At 39.1% G+C, this 23195-nt stretch overlaps 1 protein-coding gene across 4 annotated transcripts in view; it reads right to left on the reverse strand.

The window, feature by feature from the left end:
- Positions 1-7853: 7853 nt before the first annotated feature.
- LOC120540466 (protein kinase C delta type-like) overlaps positions 7854-23195 on the reverse strand; it is a 90401-nt gene continuing 75059 nt past the window's right edge. The window contains exons 8-19 of one of the 4 annotated variants that reach the window (XM_039771304.1): positions 23044-23173; positions 22317-22417; positions 21951-21965; positions 19763-19865; positions 16502-16632; positions 16112-16285; positions 14945-15036; positions 11798-11860; positions 11449-11587; positions 10801-10989; positions 10580-10708; positions 7854-8889 (exon numbers count right to left, since the gene is read on the reverse strand). In XM_039771304.1, the coding sequence (XP_039627238.1) occupies positions 8731-8889; positions 10580-10708; positions 10801-10989; positions 11449-11587; positions 11798-11860; positions 14945-15036; positions 16112-16285; positions 16502-16632; positions 19763-19865; positions 21951-21965; positions 22317-22417; positions 23044-23173 (1425 nt within the window). In that variant the 3' untranslated portion in view covers positions 7854-8730. Of the gene's footprint in view, positions 8890-10579; positions 10709-10800; positions 10990-11448; positions 11588-11797; positions 11861-14944; positions 15037-16111; positions 16286-16501; positions 16636-19762; positions 19866-21950; positions 21966-22316; positions 22418-23043; positions 23174-23195 lie in introns of all 4 variants that reach the window. The other 3 variants (XM_039771303.1, XM_039771306.1, XM_039771305.1) reach the window with 3 other exon arrangements.

Below are 23195 nucleotides of genomic sequence, written 5' to 3' on the forward strand. Positions count from 1 at the left end.
GAAGTCACTAGTTAAACTGTGTTAATAACAATAATAGCAGAAATAAAGATGACCGTTTTTCCACACTGCATTTCTACAACCATACCAGGTACATAAAATACTGAACATCTCTTACAGGTACGCCAAGTCAAAGACCAATGAAGGCGCATCTTCAAAAAACCAAGTTATTTATGAACTGCAATGTTGTATATCAACCACAAGAGGGCGACAAGATGACAAGTTTTGCCTTTTGTTGTTTATCACCATTTACCATTACTCTCGTTTCTTTCTTACTTTCTGTCTTTTTATTTCACATAACACCTTTCATTGAGGACAATATTATATACAAATTAATGAATGTCTACTCGTTCTTTCTTTGTTATTGTTTCATATCGCGTCTTTCATGTTGGACACTATTATGGAGCTCCAAATAACTTCAATATTTCTTTTGTACGTGTAGCGCCTGTCGCACTGGATACCATTATATAACACGTAATGACTGTTCCATCATTCTTCATGATTTTCATTTTTTTTCAATATGTTACCTTTCAGTGTGGACACTAATGTATGGCACTTGTATCACACACAGTTATGCTTAGTATGACAGAGATATGTTTCCTGACCAGAAGCGCATCTTCAAAAAGCCGTTATTTTTGTACTGCAATTTTGTAAATCAACCACAAGAGGGCGACAAGACGTCAACTTTACCTTTCGTTATTTATCACCTCCAAGGTCCTGGCTGATCCATTTCTTCGCGTGTCTCCAGAAGCTCTGCTTGTGGTTTCGTATCGTGTACCTAAACTTCACACCGCCTTGACACCCACACCTGATTCGCTCCAGAAAATCAAAGGGTGGATGAATAATTTTTCACGGAAAAAGTGAAAGGAAATCTTTAACAGCGTACAGTGATCAGGACAGATGCAGGTTGATGTAGTCTGTTTAAATGTATTATTACACACTAAGAGGTTAAAACGTATTTTTGATAAGTGCAACAAAGGAATCATTTCAATACAATCATTTATTTATTAAGAGTGTTAATTAAATCTACAAACAAAGAATGCAAACAACTACTTTCAGAAATTAAAGCCGTTTCTTATCACAACGCTATATCAACTCTGTCCACTAGATGGCAGATCAGTCTAGAAATGAGGCTGCATTTAAAGCTTGACAAGAAACTCGAGTCAGAACTTAATTTTTCCATTTATTTTTTTAACGCTTTATTGATTTTTATTAAAATACAATAGCATTTCATACAAGCAAGCCAAGTTTAACAGTCAGAACTTTAAAAAGGAGTTGCTGCTTAACAATTCACTGAACTTATGACTGAACATTAGCTTTGAATTTCGGTCTATTTTCGTCACTAAAACCCGTCTTCATTTTGACCTTCTTTGATCAGATCTGAATGAAAAACGGGTCTTCAGTTTTGTCTTAATAGTCTGGGAGAGTCCAATAAAAATTTCTACTACCATAACAGGTACATAAAATACTGAACATCTCTTACAGGTACGCCAAGTCAAAGACCAATGAACGTACATCTTCAAAAAACCCAAGTTATTTATGTACTGCAATTTTGTAATCTACCACAGGAGGGCGACAAGATGACAAGTTTTGCCATTTGTTGTTTATCACCATTTACCATTACTCTCGTTTCTTACCTTCTGTCTTTTTTATTTCACATAACACCTATCACTGAGGACAATATTATATACTACTTAATTAATGTCTAGTCGTTCTTTCTTTTTATTCTTTCATATCGCGTCTTTCATGTCGGACACTATTATGGAGCTCTAAATAACTTCAATATTTCTTTTGTTCATGTAGTGTTCAATATGTAACCTGTCAGTGTGGACATAAATGTATGGCACTTGTACCGCATGCAGTTAGTTTAGTTTGACAGATATATGTTTATTTGTCCAGAAACGCATGTTCTAAATATCATTTTTATCTACTGGAAGTTTCTATAGCTACCAGAAGAGGGCGACAAGACATAAATTTTACCTTTTGTTATTTATAATCTCCATTTGCCAATACAATCCTTTCTTTTTTTCATGTAGCGCCTTTCATACTGGTCACTATTATATAGGACGTGCCAAATCTTTGTTCCTTTCGTATAGCACCTTTCATATCGGCTGTGAATGACTGTCCTGTCTTTCTTTCTTATATCGTCTTTAATAATGGTTACTATAATACAGCTCTTTATAACGGTTGTATCGTCCTTTCTTTATTTCCTTCTTTTTCATGCAAACGTGTTTTTTTTTTTTACCAGAAGAGCATTTTCAAAAAATAATTTTTACATGCTGCAATTTTCTACGGCTACCAGAAGAGGGCGATAAGATGATAACTTTACCTTCTGTTATTTATCATCTGCTTTTACACTCCTCTCATTTCTTTCTTTCTTCCTTATAAACTGAATCTTTGTATTTCTACCACAAGAGAATGACAAAATGTGAATTTTTCTTTCTGTTGTTTGTCACCACCCTTCCCCATTACTCTCATTTCTTTCTTACTTTCTGCATTTTTTTCTTTCATATGGCACCTTTTACGTGGGACAGGTTGTGTTGTTCATGAGGCCCTTCCCAGCTCAGAAGTGCCTCTGAAGAGTATTGAATTTTCGCTGCCCACCTTATTTCCTTTGTCGCTCCCACATTCGCTGTCAGTTGGAGGAGATGATGTGTCGTAAGGTCCTGGCTGATCCATTCCTTCGCCTGTCTTCTCAAGCTCTGCTTGTGGTAGGCCATAACGTGCACCTGAACTTGACACTCCCTTAGACTTCAGCAGAATTTAAGTTGCTTTTTCCTTCTCTTTAGAAAAAGAAGACATTACATTTATGCAGAACTTTTGAAGATACTTAAAGTGCTTTACATTGAGAGTAGGGAGCCACTTCAACCGTCACCATTATGCAGCACCCACCTCGATGACGTGACAGCAGCCATTTTTGGAACAGTAAGCTCACTACATGTCAGCTATTAGGTGGGGAAGAGGTGAGAGGTAGTTAGCCAGTTAGAGACAGGAGATGATTAGGAGGCCAGAATGACCAAGCCGTGGTGGGCAGTTTGGCCAGAACATCAGGATCATCATCTGAAGGCTGTGCTCAATGTCACATCAGCCCATAGGTTAGGACTTCTGGGAAGTGGGTGGGAAGCGTGAACTCTGGTACTGTAAGCTGTGTCAGGTCTGGACAGAGCTGTCCACATTGAATGAGGCCTTTTATTAATTCAGGACTCCGAGCTCCAGCGTGACCAGCTTTATCATCCTACATGATTCTGTTTCTCTTCTCTAACGGTGACACTTTGACACAGATGCCTCTTGGTCTTTGGACAGGGCCATTTTAATATGTCATCAGCTTTAGAACACTGTGATTTCAATGTACTCCTGCCCACCAGGTAGCCCAAAAATTTGTCTTTGGTCAACCTAAAAAAACATTTCTTTATGTCGATACGAAGACTGGTATTACCTAGTGTATGGAACATGGCTTGGACCTGCTGTTGGTGTTCCTTTCATGTGCTGGAATAGACGATGATGTCATCCAGGTAGGCAGTACTATAAGTATTATGTGGACGAAGCACTCTGTCCACCAGACACTGGAAGTTTACTGGCGCCCAGTGTAATCCAAATGGAATGACACGGTACTGCCAGTGTCCCCTACGGGTGCTAAATACAGTCTTCACCTTGGCAGAGTCCATTAAAGGAACCTACCAGTATCCTTTCATCACATCAACCATGGTCAAGAATTCCTCCTTGCCGAACCATTCATGGAGGTCATCCACTCTCAGCATTGGGTAAGTGTCAAATTGTGAAACCTCATTAAGTCGACAGAAGTCATTGCAAAACTTCCATCTTCTGTCAGGCTTAGAAACCAAGACAATATGACTGGACCAGGAACCGTGACTCTCCTCTGTCACACCTGAGACAAACAGGAGAACTGATTCCAGTTCCTGTCATTAATTTTCCGTCAAATTGGGTCTGAAGTTAAGTGTTGTTTTCCGAGCAAAGAATGAATGGGGCTGTCTAGAGGAGGAACCAGGAACTCTGTTCTTCCACGTTTCAGCAAGTTCACGTGATAGATTTGTCCCCTCGGTCAACGATTCAGCCGTTTCACCAAATAACCAATGAACCTTTCCTCTCCTTAACTTCGTATGGTCCTTGGCAATGAGCCACTAATTTGGAATGGGAGGTGGGTATCAGGACCATGACACAATCTCCCGGGCAGAACTCCTGAAGAAACATGCCACATTCGTAATTACAGGCCTGTGCTGCTTGTGCCTTTTCTGTGTGTTCTTTAAGAATGGGCTGGATGTTTCCAAATCTATCACATAATTGCATGATACATTCAAATACTGTATAGTTGTCAAGGGGAGTGCCTTTTCCTCTCATCTTTTTTTTTTTTTTAGAATATCCAGTATGTCGCAGGGTTGTCGCCCATAAAATAATTCAAAAGGTGGGAAACCTGTGGAGACTTGGGGGACTTTCTGATAGGCAAATAATGCAAAGAGCACTAACTGGTCCCAGTACCTTCCATCCTCACTGACCACCTTGCATAGCATTTGTTTTAGTGTCTGGTTAAACCTCTCTACAAAACCTTCGGTTTGAGGATGGAATACCAAGCTTTTTAAATGTTTCATCTGGAGCAACTTCGCCTTTTCCCTGAACGTTTCCGTAGTGAATGGCATCCCTTGGTCTGTTAGGACTTCTTTAGGGATGACGACTCTCACAAAGTCCTCTACCAATTCCTGTGCGATTACTTTTGTAGCAGCTGTATGCAGAGGGACAGCTTCAGGATATCGGGTAGCATAATCAACAAGGACTAGAATATATAAAATATATTGATGTCCTCTAGCTGAGGGCTCTTGGGGTCGTACTAGGTCAACCTCAATTCACTCAAACGGAATACGAATAAGGGGAATGGGGACTAGCAGTGCTTGGTCCTTTTTGGTATTTGGCTCAATGGACACTCCGGACAGGAAGTGGATAAGCATTAAAACATCCTAATTAAGCCCCGGGCAGTAGAATCAGAGTTCAATGTGCTCTAGAGTCTACTCAGTTCACAAATGGACTCATAGGAGATGCCACCTGTAAGACTGCACACCACTAACAACAATGACCGTACCTCCCCCTCATGTATGGCTCCCCAATACAGAAGATCATTATTTAGGACAAAGTGAGGGCCCTGTGGCATGGAATGCTGAATGTGTTGGAAATTAACTAGAACAACTGTATATTTCGCAAACTTAATGGAATCATCATTCCATTTCTCCCATTTTAAGAAGGCCAAAATTTGTCTGTTGAGATTGTAATTTAGCGAGAGGATCAGGGTCAACCTCAGTTGGCGTTGTTTTATACCAATTCTTGTCTTGCGACATTCTAAGACTCGCCATGTCACACTGAATGGCCACATAACTCCTCAAGGCCGGCTGTAAGCATGGCGTGGAGCTAGCTTGTGATAAAGTATCCCCTTCTGTTACTAGGCCAAAGACTTTCTTAGGAGTGGTTTGTGTAAAAACACTTTCAATGTCAGACAAGTCTCACCCCAGTAACACACGATATGGAGGATTCTGAAGGACTGCTACTGTGAGTGTCTTTAGTGAAACCTCATAGTTGATGAACCTCTCTCTTAAAATGTCTAGCAACGGCCCACTTCTGTAATTATCTACACAGTTAAAATTCAAGACTTAAGTGGGTGGAGACACGTTGGTCAACACTAGGAAATGGTTCATTAGCTCTGGGTTTAATCGCTTGTGAGGAAACATGACAATTGACTGTAAACAGGACAGCATGTGATGAGACCCCAAAGCCACAAAAGCCCTAAATCATCTCCTTCTGCTGGTGCAATGAAATAGCCAGCCAACTTAATTTCGGTTCACTTTAATGGAGACATGAACAGCTTCAAAATACAATCAAATGTGTCACCCCTGAAGTTTCGTTGGCATTTCTAATATCTGTAAAAAAACAATTGAGACAAGTGTTTCAAGTCTCACAACACCCATCTCTGAACATTAGATCCCTGAAGCCTATAAAAATATTCGTTATGCCAGGCCACCTTAAATTCCTTCGCACCTGCTCACCAGCATCTTTGTTTTGCAGATGTGTCAGTCAGCACTAGCAGCCAGCAGCCTACCATCCCATTCTCCACCGAGTCAGCTGAAGTCAAGTCAGACACAAAATTCTCAGAGCTGATGGTTCTTTATCTGGCAGTGAGGTGTCTGGAATTGTACACGGTAAATAATATATCGTTATTTGGAATACATACATTTCATCTGTGTTCTGTGTCTACAATGATCTGTGTAAATGTAGGATGGCAGGAAATGCAAGGCAAGAAATGTTGAACACATAACTAAAACAAACGTTTTCATGTTATAGTAATAACAGACAAAATGTTGACATGAAATGTATAATGTGTGAAGACTGAAGTCCAAATATCGAAGAAACACTTTCACAAAAGGTGTAATAAAACAAATGTGCTTTTATTCAAAAATATAACCAAACAAAAATAAACTGTTCAATTGATATGTTACTGGTAATCTGTAAAAACACACGCCCGATTATCAATTGATACAAAGTAGACATGTCTGCTTGCCTCGTGCAAAGTTAAGGACTGCTACCTCCTAATCAATTCTGGGTCTTCCTCTCATTTACCGTTTTGAGTAGGGAGCTGCTATTATTGCTAATAGTATATAAAAAAAATATACATTTGATTTGAGTCTGTAACAGCCAATAACAAGCGGCTATTATTGTTACTATTATATAATAAACATATGCATTTGATTTGAGTCTGTAACGGCTGGTGTAAATTTATGGTACTTGTAAAAGTTAGTGCAATAGTGATTAAATCACACAAACACAACTCAGTCATTTCTTCTTGGTGTCTTGAATGAGCAAACAGACACCGCAGTGTCGATGGCGGATGTTACTTTTCCTCGCACACAGACATTCACATCAACATGTCATTTGAACGATTTTTTTAAATTCCACAATCCAAGAATAAAAGTGAATAAAAAATCATTCAAATGACATGTTGATATGAATGTCCATGTGTGAAGAAAAGGAACATCTGTTACAAGTACCATAAATTTACACAGGATGTTACAGACAAATATCATGTTTTTGTAATATGATAATAATAAGAGCAGCTCACTACTCAAAGTGCTAAATACAGACAAGATACAGGATTCAAGCCTTTTACCTCACCATTGGTAAGCAGTAGCTTATTCACTGTGCCATCTACGCAGATCCATGATAAAGCAGTGTTACCACTGTGACAGCTGGTTGAAATTGAAATGCGCAAACACACACATATGCAAACGTCTTATTTTGTACCAACTGATAATTGGGCTTCACCAACATATCAGGCGAGTTATTTCTTTTTCTTTGGTTTTATTCTTAAATAAAGGCATACTTGTTTTTTTTGCACCTTTTATTAAAGTGTTTCTTGGATATTTGGGCTTCACACATCTTACACTTCACATCAAAAGTAGGTCATTATTACTTTATCATATGAAAACCATTTTCTTCTTTACTTGTGTGTTCAACACTTTTTGCCTCGTATTTCCTCTGTCATTCTATATATACACAGAACACACATGAAATGTATGTATTTCAAACCACAGTATTTCATTACCTTACATATGCATTGCCAAATAAACACTTCAATACAGACGTCAGCTGTGAGGATTTCAGCAGGACAATGCCTTCAACTGACTGAATGGTGGGGTGGGGGTGCGGCATGCTGCATTCTGCTAATCCACACATTTGCAAAACAAAAGTGGGCTAATAGTGCAGTAATAAGGAGCTACGAGCTTCTTGGCATATATAAGGAAAATTTAAGGAGGTTAAGCTAACAAAACAAAAACAAAAACACAAATCGCATGCTTCAGGGATTCTAGTGTTAAAAACTTGAAATTTATTTCACTGTAGTTCAAAATAAAAACCTTAGTTATGAAACACCTGTTGTTTCAGTTTTATTAAAGACATAAAAGATATGACGACAGTGCCAAACTATACAGCACATCCTCCAATCACCAGTGCCAGATATATTTTCCTTTACATATATATAATTTTTTTCTATATACAAAGCCCATCTACAGAAAACTATATTCAAGTAACATCACAGATACTTCCAAAGATGACACTGGTGCCTCAAAGCAAGTCCCCCTGGTTTTGTTGTATAGTGTTCCCATAGCATTCACCAATTCTGACCAATGTCCTGGCACATGGGATCTGGAATGGGCTTTAGTGATGGTAATTGTCCCCATTGGGAAGCATGCAGGATCCCTAATTCTACACATCACTTCATAACTTACCAAACTGGATGCAGCCCCTGACATCAAAACTAAAGCACAACTCTGCCTCCGCTTGAGCTCACCAGTCCATGGGAACTCCTCCTCTGGACCTTTCAGCCTCCAGCTGCATTTCTGGGTTCACAATATTCCAGAGGTCCCCCAACGGCAATGTAATCCAGTAATAAGGCAGTTGTCCAGATGTTTCCTGCTGGGTGATGAAGTCGGCGTTGAGTGGCAGCCACTGTAAGAGCTTAAAAGTTCTAAATCCCAACATGCAGAAATTTGGTAATGAAACAATTAAAAACCGTACAATATTCTTGATGGAGAAAGGGTGTTAGCAAACATCTAATCAGTACTGTACATTTTATTATTTTTTCCACTGCTTCACAGCAGAACGTCTTTGGTTCCCAATGACCTGTGGGCGATGACAATCCCCACATTTGCTCACAGAAGGTCGCCTGAACAGTACCCTCTCTCACTTTCTTATCATCTGCTCCATCTTGGGATTGATAAAAGAGAATCCTTCAAAGGCCGTGGGTTCTATGGAGTCAATGAGGTTCTTGTCACCCTGGGAAAGCCGAGCTTTTTCATTGAGGAACTCTCTGTCAAAGTTACTGCAGTCATTTGGAGATTTCTGGTCAGGAGGAAATATTCAACAGGTTAAAACAAGGAAATGGTACAATGCTGTCCTGGTAGACTCCTGCATCCTTGGGATACTTATTTGGTCATACTTTATGCCCCAATGTGATGTACATTGTACATACACCAGACAGCAGTGGCGTAGCGTGGGTGTCAGCCGCCCCCTTATTTAGGTATTTCAATTTAAGAGACTAAAATAAACAGTAATTCTTTGCCGCCCCCACTACGCTACGTCACTGCCAGACAGTCTACAAAGCCAATGTAATTTGTTTAAGGATCATCAACAGCTACAAAAGAACTGCAGCCAATGCATCTGGCCACAAGATGGCACTAAAGTGTGATATGCCAGATGAGAACACTAAGCACGCTGCACTTGGAGCAGAACTGCCATTGACTGGGGAACACTACTTATAAAAGAAACGTAGTCATGTTACTTGTTACTTACAAAGAAACCAACTTAGTATGTTATATAGCTACTTATTATAAAATGTAATGTGTTACAAACAGAGCATTACTTTTGTGTTATTGTTCATCTTTTGTATAAAAAAACTGCTCATTTCACTGGCTAGGATTTGTGTTCAAATCCCAAACCCACATATAAACCTTCTTGAAACTGACCAGAAACACAGCCAAAGGTGATCACTTGGTCATACTTTAGATAAATGCTTATTTATTTCATAGCATATGAAGGACTAACATCCAACCACTTTTTCTATCTCCATCACGAGCTGCAGAAGATTCACAGTATGAACACTGGCCAGTGCATCACCCAGTCGTACTGTTTCAACACATCAATAGTAAATAACTGAATTAAAACTAAACCCTTTAATTATTGGCTTCTTTTAGTGGATTGCATGCATCACACTCATTGATTCTTGGCTGTGCGATTGAGTCCTGAAGAAAACTGTGTGTGCCATCCACAACATTAGCTTCATGCTTCAAACCCAGGAATGCCCAGTGACTCGCTTTTTAGCCTAAACTGAGGGGATTACATTTAACTCTCAGCACATACAGCGTTAAATGTATACTTACAACGTTTGTTCGCTTCTTGTCACTTGATTGCACGCTACTCAAGTGCTTCCTCACTAACTGCAAGAAACTGCCAGAGTGCACATGTGTACGATGTTACCAAAGAAACGCTATACTTCTGAGAATTTGTTTTTGGAGTTTTAGTAATAAGCTTTGGTAGTAACACATATCTGTTTTTTTATATGTAACACAGGAGTCAGGCAAACCAGGCACAGATAGAGCCCTGGAGACCTCAGCCATCCAGCCTAGACGAAAAAAAAAAATGCTGACCCACCATTTACAGTGGTATGACTGGACTTTGGATAAACATAGTAATAAATATTTATGAAATCCCTGTGCTGCCAATGTATGTAATCATGTGCAATATCTTCAAAGTGATTTTAGACCAAGTCATCAGATAAACATACTATTATTAATCATTATTGTTATTATTATTATAATGAACTGTTTATAGCAATGATCATATTACATTTGCTTCAATAAAATAAGTACTATATTAAGTTACTTATTACTTTAAAATGTAAGCTGACTACATAACGTTTGCTACTTTTTACACGTTACCCCCCCCAATAGTGGTCAACTCATTTTAATCACACGAGAGGTATATGGAGTTTAGGTTCAGGGTTCAGAATAACAGGAGTAATTGCCACACTTACCACTTTGGGTTTGAAGGGAGGATCCACTTCCCTTTTCTCCAAAGTCGTCCAATTAATAGTTTTAAAGAATGAATGAATCTTAATGTTTCCAGAGACACCGAGCCTTCTTGTTGGGTCTCTTTCAAAAAGCTGTGAAAGGAGAAAAAAAAAAAAAAAGATTAAGGGCTAGCCAGTATAAGATGGTGGCAAAGAGCTGGAAGCAGTCGTCACTAGGCACCGACCTTCTCAAGTATATCTTTCGACTCTTTGGTAATCCAGCGAGGATAGTGTGGAGTGTCCACCCGGATTGATTCAAACAGCTCATCTTCATCATCCCCATGGAACGGAGACTGACCTATCAGCATTTCATACAGGAGGACGCCAAACGACCACCAGTCCACAGAGAAACTGTACTTCTGGCCAAGGAGAATCTAAAATAGGGGTGAGCCAAAGAAGTTCAGAACAGGGCAAAGTCCAGCTAATAAAATGTGATCAGTTTTCATCATTTATGATCACCAATTGTGAATCTGGTTGGAACAAAAACCTGCAGCCACAGAGGGTCCCCCCAGGAGCACGTTTGGGAAGCCCGATAAAATTACAAATGTTTAGGGTTAGATATTCAGGGGCTGAATAAGTAAAATAAATTCTTCAGTGGGGACATAGAAGTATACAGTAGATGAAGGCTAGTTAATAGTAAAGTTCACACATACAGTATATGTATAAAGCATTTCTGACCTCAGAATTACAGAAACATGATGCAATCAGCTAGCAAGCAACTTTCACATTCTTGACTTTATTGTTTTGAAAACTTCAGGCAAACAGGAGCTGGTGAGCAATGTTGACCTGAATGGCTTTTTTTTCCTTTTAAAAATGTCATTTACTGCCCTCACCTCAGGCGCTATGTAGTCTGGGGTCCCGCAGAATGTCGTTGCTCGGCTTTCTCCTAGCATATTCTCCTTACACATTCCGAAATCTGCAATTTTGATGTGACCTTGTGAATCAAGCATGACATTGTCCAGTTTGAGGTCTCTGAGTAGGATGAAAGACAAACACACAGGTTTAAAACACCAGAAAAGCTGTGGCATATTTATAAAAAAAAAAAAAAGTGTGAACACATCACAATTTGTCCAAAAAAAGTAGTCAGTCAGAAACACAGAAGCATGGAGCTCCGGGCCATCTACCATAAGGTATTATTTCAGACTGCCCTCCCACGGCTTTTCCCACCCCTATCCCATTTACCTGTATATGATGCCCTTAGAATGTAGGAATTGTAGGCCGCACACGATCTCTGCTGCATAAAACCTGCAAAAGAGAAGACAGACATTGATTAGCTTCATCCATATCCAGTCACAAAACAAAAAGTATTAAGCTTTAAATTATTCAGATATGCATCACCTGAAATGGGATGCCGTTTGGTTTTACAGTTGACCCCTACAATGGAGGCAGCAGCAATGATTAAAATTTCATAGTCCAGTCTTTGAGCTGGAAGTCTTGCTTCACTGCTCTGGTTTTGAAAAATATCGATACATCATATTCTCACAGTCTACTGAAGACACCCATCTCTAAAGCCATTCTATCATCAGGCACTCATCTGCATGAAGGGGCGCCTAATGCTGGCATCAATATTTCAGCAGTGGAGGGCATGAACAAAGGTGAACTTGAGCCTGAAGGGGAAAGTGTTGAGAACTTGTCAAACTCTCTCTCTCCACACACACACACACACACTCCTAGGTTTATGTCGCTGCATTTTTCTGAGTAAAATTACACACGTTTTGGCAAGTTAAGTGCCCAGCTACTCTCTTCTATAAGCGAGTATAAAATGGACACAAGGGTCAGAGCACTCTCAGAAGTCTCACTCTGTAAACTCCAAATAACCGCAGTGCCTGGAGAAAAGCCCCATGAAAACATAAGGAGAACGTGCTAAGTCCACACTGAGAGTAAGCAGGCCATCCTGTTTTTCTTATTAAGAATGCTTTTATCTTTAGTGAGCAACCTTGCAATTTCTAAGGGATTCTGTAATTTACACATTAATTGGCTTTTTATAACTTTATCTGCCATACTTGTCTTTAAGTTTTTTGTAATACTGTATAGTACATATATCTTACATAGGCTCCAAAAACTGAGCTGGTGCTACATCCAAACCTGCCAAATCACTCCTTAGATCTCCATAGAACCAACATAACTCCTGGCATACACTGCTTCCAACAGAAAGGTGTGGCAGAGAGATTAATATTGTGCAAGAAAACAAAAATTTCACAATTTCATCTACTTTTCCAAGAGTCCAAATCACCAGAACGCCCAAGTGCAGGCTGCTCCTGTATTTAAGACCTTATAAATGGTCTGTAGATGGCTCGTGGTGCTTTCTCGTACAGTGCCTGCTCTTGTCCTCCTGTCCTTTCATTTTGACAAACAGTCAATGCTTTCTTTCTATCACTAGCAATAGCTCTCTTCCCTCATTCTTTCTTGGACCACTCTTTTCTAAATACATTATTTTAATTGAGAAAACAAATGTCAAGTGACTTCTAGATGCCAACCCCAGACATAAAAACACCACCACTGGTCCTTTCTCCATGTAAAGCATTTGTTGCTCTCTGTCACAAGAATTACCAAAACAGAGTTTGACAACTATAAAAATTTATTGCAGGATTAATATGCTTTTCCTGAAAAATCTGTGTTTAGATTATTGGGTTTTAAATATCAAAGTACATTTCTAGCTAAATGTTTTAGCCTGTATTGTCCTCCTTGATCATATTTTAGATTTGTTATTATTTAGTGCTACCATGTCACCACTTTGTGAGTCCCATTATCAAGACACTACTTCCAGTTTACTTTACTTTAATGACAGCCTTCAGTCTATTCGGCTATGTCTCTACCACCTTTGTGTACCTGGATCGGGGAATATTTGCCCCTTCTTCCATGCAGAAATGCTCAAGTTCAGTCAAAATTCATGGTGAGCAGCAACAGTCTGCACTCCTCAAGTTCATCCACAGATTTCCTATCGTATTTAAGTCAGGGCTCTGACTTGGCCTCTCACAGATATTCACCATCATATCCTTATGCCACTGCATTTCTTTTTGGCAGTGTGTTTAGGGTCATTGTCATGCTGGAAGGTGAACAACCCATCCATCTTCAACTGTCTGGCAGAGAGACATAGGTTTTCCTGAAGAATTTGTATGGACTTTGCAGAATCCATTTTCTCATGTATCCTGAACAATGGCCTGGTACCCACTAAAGAGATAAACACCCTCACAAAGTAATGTTGCCACCACCATCCTTCACTGTAGGTATGGTGTGTTTTGGGTGGTATGCTGTGTTTGATTTTAGCCAAGTGTAGTTTTTGGAGTTCAGTCCAAAAAGTTTAGTCTTGGTCTCATCTGACCATAAAACTTTTTGCCACATGGCATCAAAATGTTCCAAGTGTTTTGGGGTTTGTTTTTTTTTGCAATGTGCAAATCAGACTTAATGTGGTAGTTTTTTCTTGCCATACAGGCCAGGCTTGTGTAGCACTTGTGAGATTGTTGTCATATTCACAGACTGAGCAAGTCTAAACTATGAACACTTTTAAGTCCTTCAAATTTGCCATTGGCCTCTTGGTAGCTTCCCTTATCAATAGCCCTCTCCTGGTTCGGTCATCCAGTGTGGAATATCAGCGCAGACTAGAAAATGTGTTAGTGGTGCCAGTTCTTCATAAGGGATAGCTAAAGCCTTAGAAGTCTTTTTGTATCTTTCTCTCAACTTGTGCCTTTTCATAGCTTTATCCTGGAGTCCTTTTGCAAGCACCTATCCAACCGTGGTGAAAGCAGTGGAATCCTCAAAGAACAGTCGGATTTAATCTGAAGGAATCAGAACTGATGTCAAGGTGAGGGTCAATCAGCCTGATGTGTGATCGGAAGATGATTGGTTGTAGCTGAGCAAGTGGATAATGGTTACTCTAAGTGGCTGATCACTTATCCAAACCAAAATAAATTTGAATAATCTCTTCAGGAGTTTTTAAAATGTTTTTTGCTTTGTTGATAAGTGTTAGAATGTGTAAATACAGCTATGAATTGTTATAGTGGTTTTTGTTTTTATTATTTCCATGGTTTACTGTGACCAAAGGTAAGGACTTTGAAAGGGTATAATGATTTCCTATAGGCACTGAAAATGATAATGAATAGAAATTTAAACAAATGTAACCAAGATATGCAAGCTGTAAACAAAAACATCATAGACAAGAAGTTTTCTTTTGTGTGTGTGTGTGTGTTTTATCATTATTTCTCTTAATTTTGCATTAACGGTTTATTCTTTAAATTTCACTAAAATTTCACTTTGATTGTGGATTTTTTTCTGTACGCTTCATATCCAATGCCTGAACCTTTCCATGAAGCTGAAGGTGGGCACACTTACGTGGCTCTGTAAAGGTCAAAGCGTCCCTTTTCTTGTATGTGAAACATCAAGTCTCCACCATTCAGATACTCCATGACAAAGAAGAGGTGTGCCTGGAAGACAAAAGTGACAGCCAGCTAGAAGTTAATTTTGTTAAAGCCAGATCACAATGCAGAACAAACACAGGGACTGAGTTAGTGAACAGTAATCCTCATAAGTGGACAGGATCACTTTTAAAAGGAATACACAGTGGGCTACATTGTATGGAGGAAAGGTTTGATGGTTAGGGTCAGGCAGCCACTATGCATGGGTAGGCACTTCCAGTCTTCTCCGAGAGGTACTGTAGCTGTTAGTTTTTATTATGCCCTCTTACTTAATCACAGCTCAAAGCCATCCTTTAAGTGAAGTACTTAAATGGCACATTGGCACAGGAGTCAGCACTGCTTCTCCCAAGACGATAGAAGATACTCAAGAGGTACACAGGCACACAGAGGTACTGTATATGGTTCAAAATCCATAACAGACTGTTTTAATGTGCAAACCCTAAGTCTGTGTGGGTTTTTCGTCTGGAAAGTCTAGTTTCCATCTACATCCCAGAGATAAGCTAATTAGGTTGACCGGGAACTTTACCTTGGCCTGGTTTAACGTGTGTGTGTCACGTTCAGCGTTGTGCTTAGTGCTGCTGAAGCAGCTTCCATCCTTAACTTCTTTGTTGATGCCAAATCAGTATTGTTGCATGGATCTCGCACCTTGTATCCATGAGATGCCCTCCCAGCCACAGAAAGATCAGGCATGTGGTTTAAGGAAACTTATCACTCCAATGATCAGTTCTTATTTCCATAGCAGATAATCAGTAACAATTTTAAGGTCTGCTTAGAGGCAGCTCATTAATTTACTGAAGTCAGCATGCGTGTTCTCAATATTTATAGTGTTATTTTTAAGAAAAAAGGTGAAATGAATAGGTCATCTTCAAAACAATAAAAATTGCTTTAGCCATTACTTGTAATAGATTTCAGCAAATTCTGCAAAACACTGTCCATCTAGCAAGTCTCACTTCTGCTGTGGGACTCTAAACAGCTTTATTAATTGCTGGCCACTACACTGCCAGTCCAGCAGTGACCTTTGTAGTTTGGTAGCTTTCCTTAAATTCATTCCCCTCTCCTTTTTATTTTCCTGGATGAACAATACCTTAGACTGAAAAGTGGAGTAGAGGTGAGTTAGGAATGGATTGTCCCAAGCCAGAGCTAGGACACGCTTCTCAACCATAGTACACTCCACATCATCGTCCATCAGCACCACATCTTTCTTTAAGGCTTTGACAGCAAAGTATTCCCCCTTTCCTTTAAGTTCTGCCAGCATCACCTGGAGAGGGAGGTGAAACAGAGAAACATTTTAGAAACAGGATAAAACTGCAAATAAAATAAACCCAAAAGGTATCACTGAGACTCCGTCTATGAATCTCACACCTGACTACTCCTATAGCTTAATGGATACACGACAGCAGCTCTCAGATACCACATTTTGACAGGTTACTTTCAACTGCACAACCATTTTTACCTGGCCAGCTAAAGCACATACCTTTCCAAAGCTGCCTTTACCCAGGACCTTGTGGAAAGTAAAGTTGTCTATAGTTAACTGGTGGTGACTGGTGATGCGAGGCTGAGGTTTCGGAGTGCTGCTGTCCCACAGCTTGTCATATGGAGAGCCGTCTGCTGATTGAAGGAGAACAAGACACCATTAGCAAGAAAACCAAGTCAGAACGTTTTAAGGATTTCCTCATCTCTGATGCCCACTTCACCCAAGGGACTTGAAACTACACATACTCTTTTACATCTTGCTTCTGAACTGCAACACTAGGAAGCAGCCCCCTTTCTTCAAAGCAGCACTCTGTGGTAATATCTGGTTAAACAGCTTCTTTTTGCATTATGAGTTTAAATTGTATTTTAAATGTCATATTTATAGATTCAAATTCTGTATCAACTTCTTTTTCATTCATGACCTTTTTTTTAAAGATATACAGGTAAAATTCCGTTACAACGAATATCTTTACAACAAAATTTTCATTACAATAAAGTATTTTTATGGTCCCAACAGCTTCCCCATATGACACGAGTCTATAGAAATCTCGTTACTACGAAGTACATTCAGCAAATACTTTCATTACAACAAAGTGTACAAAAGACCTTGAAATGCCTGAATGAATCATCTGCAGAGCAGTTAGTTCTGTGGCCACAGCTCAGTTGTGCACAATGATCCCCAAACAGAAACATTGTCATTTTTTTTTCTTTCTTTGAACTTTCCTCGTACTGTTTTTTTTTTTTTTTTGCCTTTTTTGTTTCCTACGGTTTTCAGTGATATCTTTTGCTTATTGCTCATCAACATTTGAAAAACACCCACTGGAATTTAACTCATTGTCACCCTCCTATAGAAATGGCAGACACGAAAAAACGATAATAGTTCATATTAGAAGAAAAAAAAAAAAACTTTCGTTTTTTGCAGCTCTCGATTGCGGCAAAAAGAAAAAAGACGTTGCCAGTGAATTCGGAATTTCGCCATCAACACTGTCAACTTTCTTGAAAGATAGAGCAAAAAATAAGAAAAATCTCATGTTGCAAACGTATGTGAACTGCTGCATTTGAAGACGTTGAAAAAGCAGTTTTTATGTGGTTCAGTGATGCTCATTCAAGAAACATTCCTATTAATGCAGCACTCACTCAAGAAAATGTGAGGTTTCTAAACTCTCCCAGCTGGACAACATGCCGAAGATCAATCTCTGTGTCTGTACGGGGCAAAAGCAGGCTCATAGCTATGCTGCGTCTCTCTGCTAAAGTAAATAGAAAAGATCTCGATGGGTGATGCAAGGTTAGGAGCACGGACATTGTAAATGCAGATAACAGGATTACTTGGTCACTGACCTTGCCTGAGTGCTGTGTCTGTGTATAGCTGAGTGGCAGATCACGCTACAATAAATAAGTGTGCCGTTCCTGTTTCAAGCTGAATAAAGCTGGCTTCTGATTGATAACTGTGCTGCATATAACTTGCTTCCACATTTAGATAATGTTTGCGTTGAATTCCTCTCACCCAGTTGCACAGCAGTACTTCAGCAATTGGATTTGGGCATCATTCGCACCCTGAAAGTGTATTATGGCTAGGAAATGCTGAGAAAAATTCTCGTCAGCATAACTTGTAGGCAGGAGGAGATTAAAATTAACATGAAAGAAGCTATTGAAATGACTGCAAACACCTGGACGCAAGTTAAAGAAAGCACTATAGTGACAAATACAAAATCTCATTACAACAAAATTTCTGTTACAACGAAATATTTTTTGGGTCTCTGGGAGTTCGTTTTAACGGAATTTTACCTGTAATTCAAAAGTAACAGAATTTCTTACAGTTTCAAGAAAAAGTTTGTGAATCCTTTGGAATTACTTGGATTTCTACAATAGTTATTCATTCAATTAAGTCACAATAATAGACAAACACAAAGAATTGTACTTCTTGTCAATACAGAACATATTGCTCAATCAATCATATTTCAGGCTGTAAAAAGTGTTACATGATCAGTAGAATCTCCTATAGCCGCAACTACCTCCACTAAACGTTTTCTGTAACTGCTGATTAGGCCAATGGTTAGGAGTAACTTGAGACAATTTCACCTTAAAAAATATAAATTTTACTGATAGGTCTGGGATTCCTTGTATGAACAGCTCTCTTCAGACCATGTGAAAGCATCTCAATTGGGTTGAGGTCTGGACTCTGACTTGGCCATTTCAGGACATGCATTTTCTAACTTTAAAGCCACTTCCTTGTTGATTGAGGTCATTATCTTGATTTACCATCCAAACTCTATAAAGCTTCAGTTGACACGACTCCTACCATGTCATTCTCCTATACAATTTAAATGTATTGTTCCCTCTTTGATGGCAGGGTGAGAAGGCCTTAAGGCAACAAAGCAACACAAAATCAAGATGCTCTGTCCTTGATGCTCAATGACTAGGTTGAGGTTTTGGTGGGGGGGGTACATAGCGTTTTTTTCCTCCAAACATAGCACTGTGCTCTTTTTCCAAAAAAAATTCCTTTTGTCTAATCTATTCATAAAAGAAGCAATGCAGGTCAGGTCATCCAGGTAATCTTTGCAAACCTGTCACATGCTGCATTCCTGTTTTGTTGTTTACTTATACTGGACACAAGGCAACTTTAAGAGATTGCTGCAGGTCCTTTGCTGTTAAACCCAAGGTTCTTATCCACCTTCTCCATACTCCACTCTTCCCATGTTCTCCAGTCCATGGGAGTATAGCAACCCTACTGAATTTTCCTTCATTTGTAGATAATTTGTCTTCTTCTGGACCAATGAACATCCTGGCTTTTAAAAGCGCTTTCCTAGTCTGTTCCCAGCTTTATGTATCTTTACAATTCTTCTTCTTCTTCTGAGGTCCTATGATATTTCATAGCTCATATACTGTAAACAAATTTTTCTCGATAAAATAAGACTGTCAGTAATCTAACTCTGTGTTCCTTTTTATAGTAAAGTGTACCTCCAAACCATACTCTCAATTGTATCCAGTTGATTGGAGGACCAACTCCAGTGAGCTTTGGGAGCAGTCGTTGGTCTACTGGTTCACATAGGTTTTTCTAGAATGAACCACAAAGGTTTAAATATTGTGTTCAGCACTGACAAGAAGGTGTCCAACTGTTTGTGTGTTATTCATTTAAGCAGATTGCGTCTATTATGAAGATCAGACATTTTTATTCTGACTCATGCAGAATTACTATATGGTTCACAAAAATTACTTTCAACTGTGCATATTATGAGCAACTTAAGAAAGTGGAGTCTCTTACCACTTGAGTCAAGTGCTGGTTTGCCAGACCCCTTACTGAACTCCTCATAGACACCAAAATTAGGACCGTCTGCAAGGTTTGGATCAGACTTTCTTGTGGATTTCTGCATGTTTTAAAAGAAAATTAAATTGATTCTGTTAAAGGATAGGTTCCATATTTCTGAAGTCAAAGTTATTTCTTCATCATAGTATATACAGTATTAATTTATCATATGAAATTACATTCTAAAGTGAATCATATTTTATACATTTTTAAAAACAGAAAGCCCGCTCTTGTGTTTTATGATGGAGATTATGGGTATTGGGGTCCTATTGAGAATAAAATACCCTAAAGCTTACCAAATACATCCATTTTTCAAGCCGAGTATAAACCAGCATTTTGAGGTTACACATGCTGAAAAACAGCATATCAATGTTGTTTTAAAAAAAAAAGGAAAAAAAGAGTAAAACATTTCTGAGAGATTCAGCCATTTTAACAGCATACATGCCATACTCTTCACTATGCAGCTCATCTACCTCGGCAGCACCCTTCAGGGCCAGGTGTGTACATCTCATCGATAAACGCCATTATTTACATATTAAATGTTGATGCCCAGATGGGCATTGTTGTTTTTGAAGTAGACAATCTTCTTTCTTCTTCTTCTTTTGGCTGCTCCTGTCAAGAGTTGCCACAGCAGATCATTTTTTCCATATTCTGAGGTACACAATAAATAATTGATAAAAGTCACACTGACGATTATTCTTTCACTATACGGAAAATTATTTTGTTATTTCGCAAAGATATTGCCTACTGCTTACTGGATAGATAATGAACACGTGGTCTTCGTTGAGAGAAACTATTGAGCATGCTTATAGAATGCAATCCCATGACAAGAACTGAACAGACGTTTTAGGTGTACTTCCATCCATTCCTCTTCCTAACACACTTATCCAAAGCAGGGTCACAGGGTCGCAGGAGCCTATCCCAGCAAGCATCAGGCACAGGGCAGGAACAATCCCTGGACACAGCGCCAGTCCATCACAGGGTGAACACACACACACAAGGGCCAGTTTAGCAATGCCAATTCATCTAGGAATTATCAGGTTGAAGTTTAGCAAGTGTAGTACAGATGTTTTAGCGCAGGCAGAGTGGCAGTGCAGAGCTGTCATTCCTGCCTTAGAGCAGGAGGGTCTGCATTACCATATATTACCATTATTACCATATCCTCAGCAACAGCGTCTCATTGTGCATTAAAAAAAACGTGACAAGTGCTTTGTGGCGCTTTAATCTGCTCCATCACACGTGCTGCCCTTTGTCATTTTCTGATTTTTTTTTTCCAACATTTGTACACACAGAATAACATGCAGGAGGCTTGGCTCTTTCAGAAATATAAGGCTTTAATTAAAAATACAATGCAATATAATCAGTTCAGATTTATTGTTATTTGAACAAAGTACAGTGGAACCCTTATTTGCACTCTTCACCACCACACAGTCACTCGGTGTGAATTTCGTTCCTTTGGCTATTTAAAATAACAATGCAGAATGTAACACGAAAAAAACAGGCGCCATTTAGGAAAAAATAATCATATGGATGTCAGCAAACATCTGTCTGTTACAAGGCATGGCAAAACATAACCACTGACAAGACAGAATTGCAAAAGCAAAAGTAGCATAATAAGCACAGTATAGCTTAGTAAGGGTGGGAAGATGGATAACTACGGCATCCACTGCGAGCAGAGAGGCAAGCAAGAAATGCAACCTTACCTTGAAAAAATAATTCCAAGAATCTGTGGCAAAACTAATTATTATCAATTCATTTTTGTTGTCACAGGCATGACTCAGAAAAGCGGGAGGCACATTTTCTTGAATCGAATTGAATCGAAACCTTTGATATTTGAAAGTGGACACATTATGTCAAGTTTAAGGCTTTTTTTGTTTTTTTTAGCAATGCTCCATTAAAAAACACAAGAGTAGGATAGTTATTTTTAAAATGTATAAAATATGCTTCACTTTAGAATACAATATCATGTGGCAAATTATTATAAACCACAAATTTGAAGAAATAATTTCAACTTCAAAAATACCAGACTCATCCTTTAAGCTGTCTGGAGTCATAAAGCTATTTTAATGAAAGCCGTGCCAGATGCTGACCAGACAGACACATGTGCTTTAGCAAAGCAACTGGAGAGATTTAATAATGAGCTTACCATTGTAACATGCTTCTAAAATGGAATGTAAAAGAAAAGAAAAAGAAACCTATCAGAAAAAATGATTCAAAGACCATGAGAAGGTAAATTTGGAGGAAACAGATTCAGTGTTTATAGTGCCTATAGGAGCACGGAATAGACTTTAGGCCTTTTGGTCTTCACTGCATTAGGTCAAGGGGCTCTTCCTGAGGGCTCCATAACACATGCAGAGAAGCAGTAGAAATTTATGACTGGTTCCAAAACACAAATCAATGGCAATCCTAAGCTAAGGATGTTCAGAGAACAACTTGGCAGCATATTAAATGGACTAATACATAAAAGTAGGTGAGCCCAGCTCTGGAGGAATGAGAGCAAGGTTAACGTTACCTGGCTGACTTGAGTGAGAGCCTCTGCCAGGAGCTTCTGGTTGATGCCACAGAGGTTAGCCACTTTTGTCTGACACTTGTGGTGCACATTCATTGTACACTCTAAACAGAAGAAACATCAGCAGTCATGTGATCAGGCATATGCAAAGCATCAATGATAATCAGCAGCACATAAGCTAATGGACTCAGAAAAGAATACCAAGCGAGGCAAAAAGATTAATGTGAAACAAGCTTTATACATTTTGGACTACTAGTTCTTCCAAGTATAAATAATTAGGGTAGTGCAGAGCAGGCACTATTCTGGAACTGCTGGTGAATCTTACTTGAGTTCCTTCTGTATTTAGCACTAAATGAAGCTGCTATAAAACAAATTAGGAATAAAACCTGTTGGCATACATTGGTGACAGACGTGATTTGACTCATGTGTGTGCCATGCGCAATACAAAGTATCTTCTTGGCAAGGTAAGACTGACAAATCCCCATATATAGTTATACACGATGCATGGCAGTGCTGCGGAAATGTTTCATTATATAAATGGCCACTCTGACAAAGACACTGACTCAATATAAAAGCTCCCCTCTGTCCACAGTATTACAGTTTCATCCTTCTGCTGTCCTGGAAAGCCTTAAAGTCCTCTGTCTAGAGTCTTGGTAGACTTCTTAATGAAATAAAGCAACTGTTGATTTTAAAGCATATGCCATTATCTATTAAAGGATTTCGTACTTACCTTCACATTTCAGTCCCTGCTTGACCAGCCCCCACAGAAGGCTACCACAGTGGTCACAGAAAGTTGGGCTCATGTAGTTGTTCACCTTGAACCGGTGAGGCATGTCAATTTTGAATCGTTCCTTCTGGAACTAAACAGAAAAAAAAACACGC

Source organism: Polypterus senegalus, chromosome 12 (assembly GCF_016835505.1).
Source record: "Polypterus senegalus isolate Bchr_013 chromosome 12, ASM1683550v1, whole genome shotgun sequence".
NCBI classification, from domain to species: Eukaryota; Metazoa; Chordata; class Cladistia; order Polypteriformes; family Polypteridae; genus Polypterus; species Polypterus senegalus.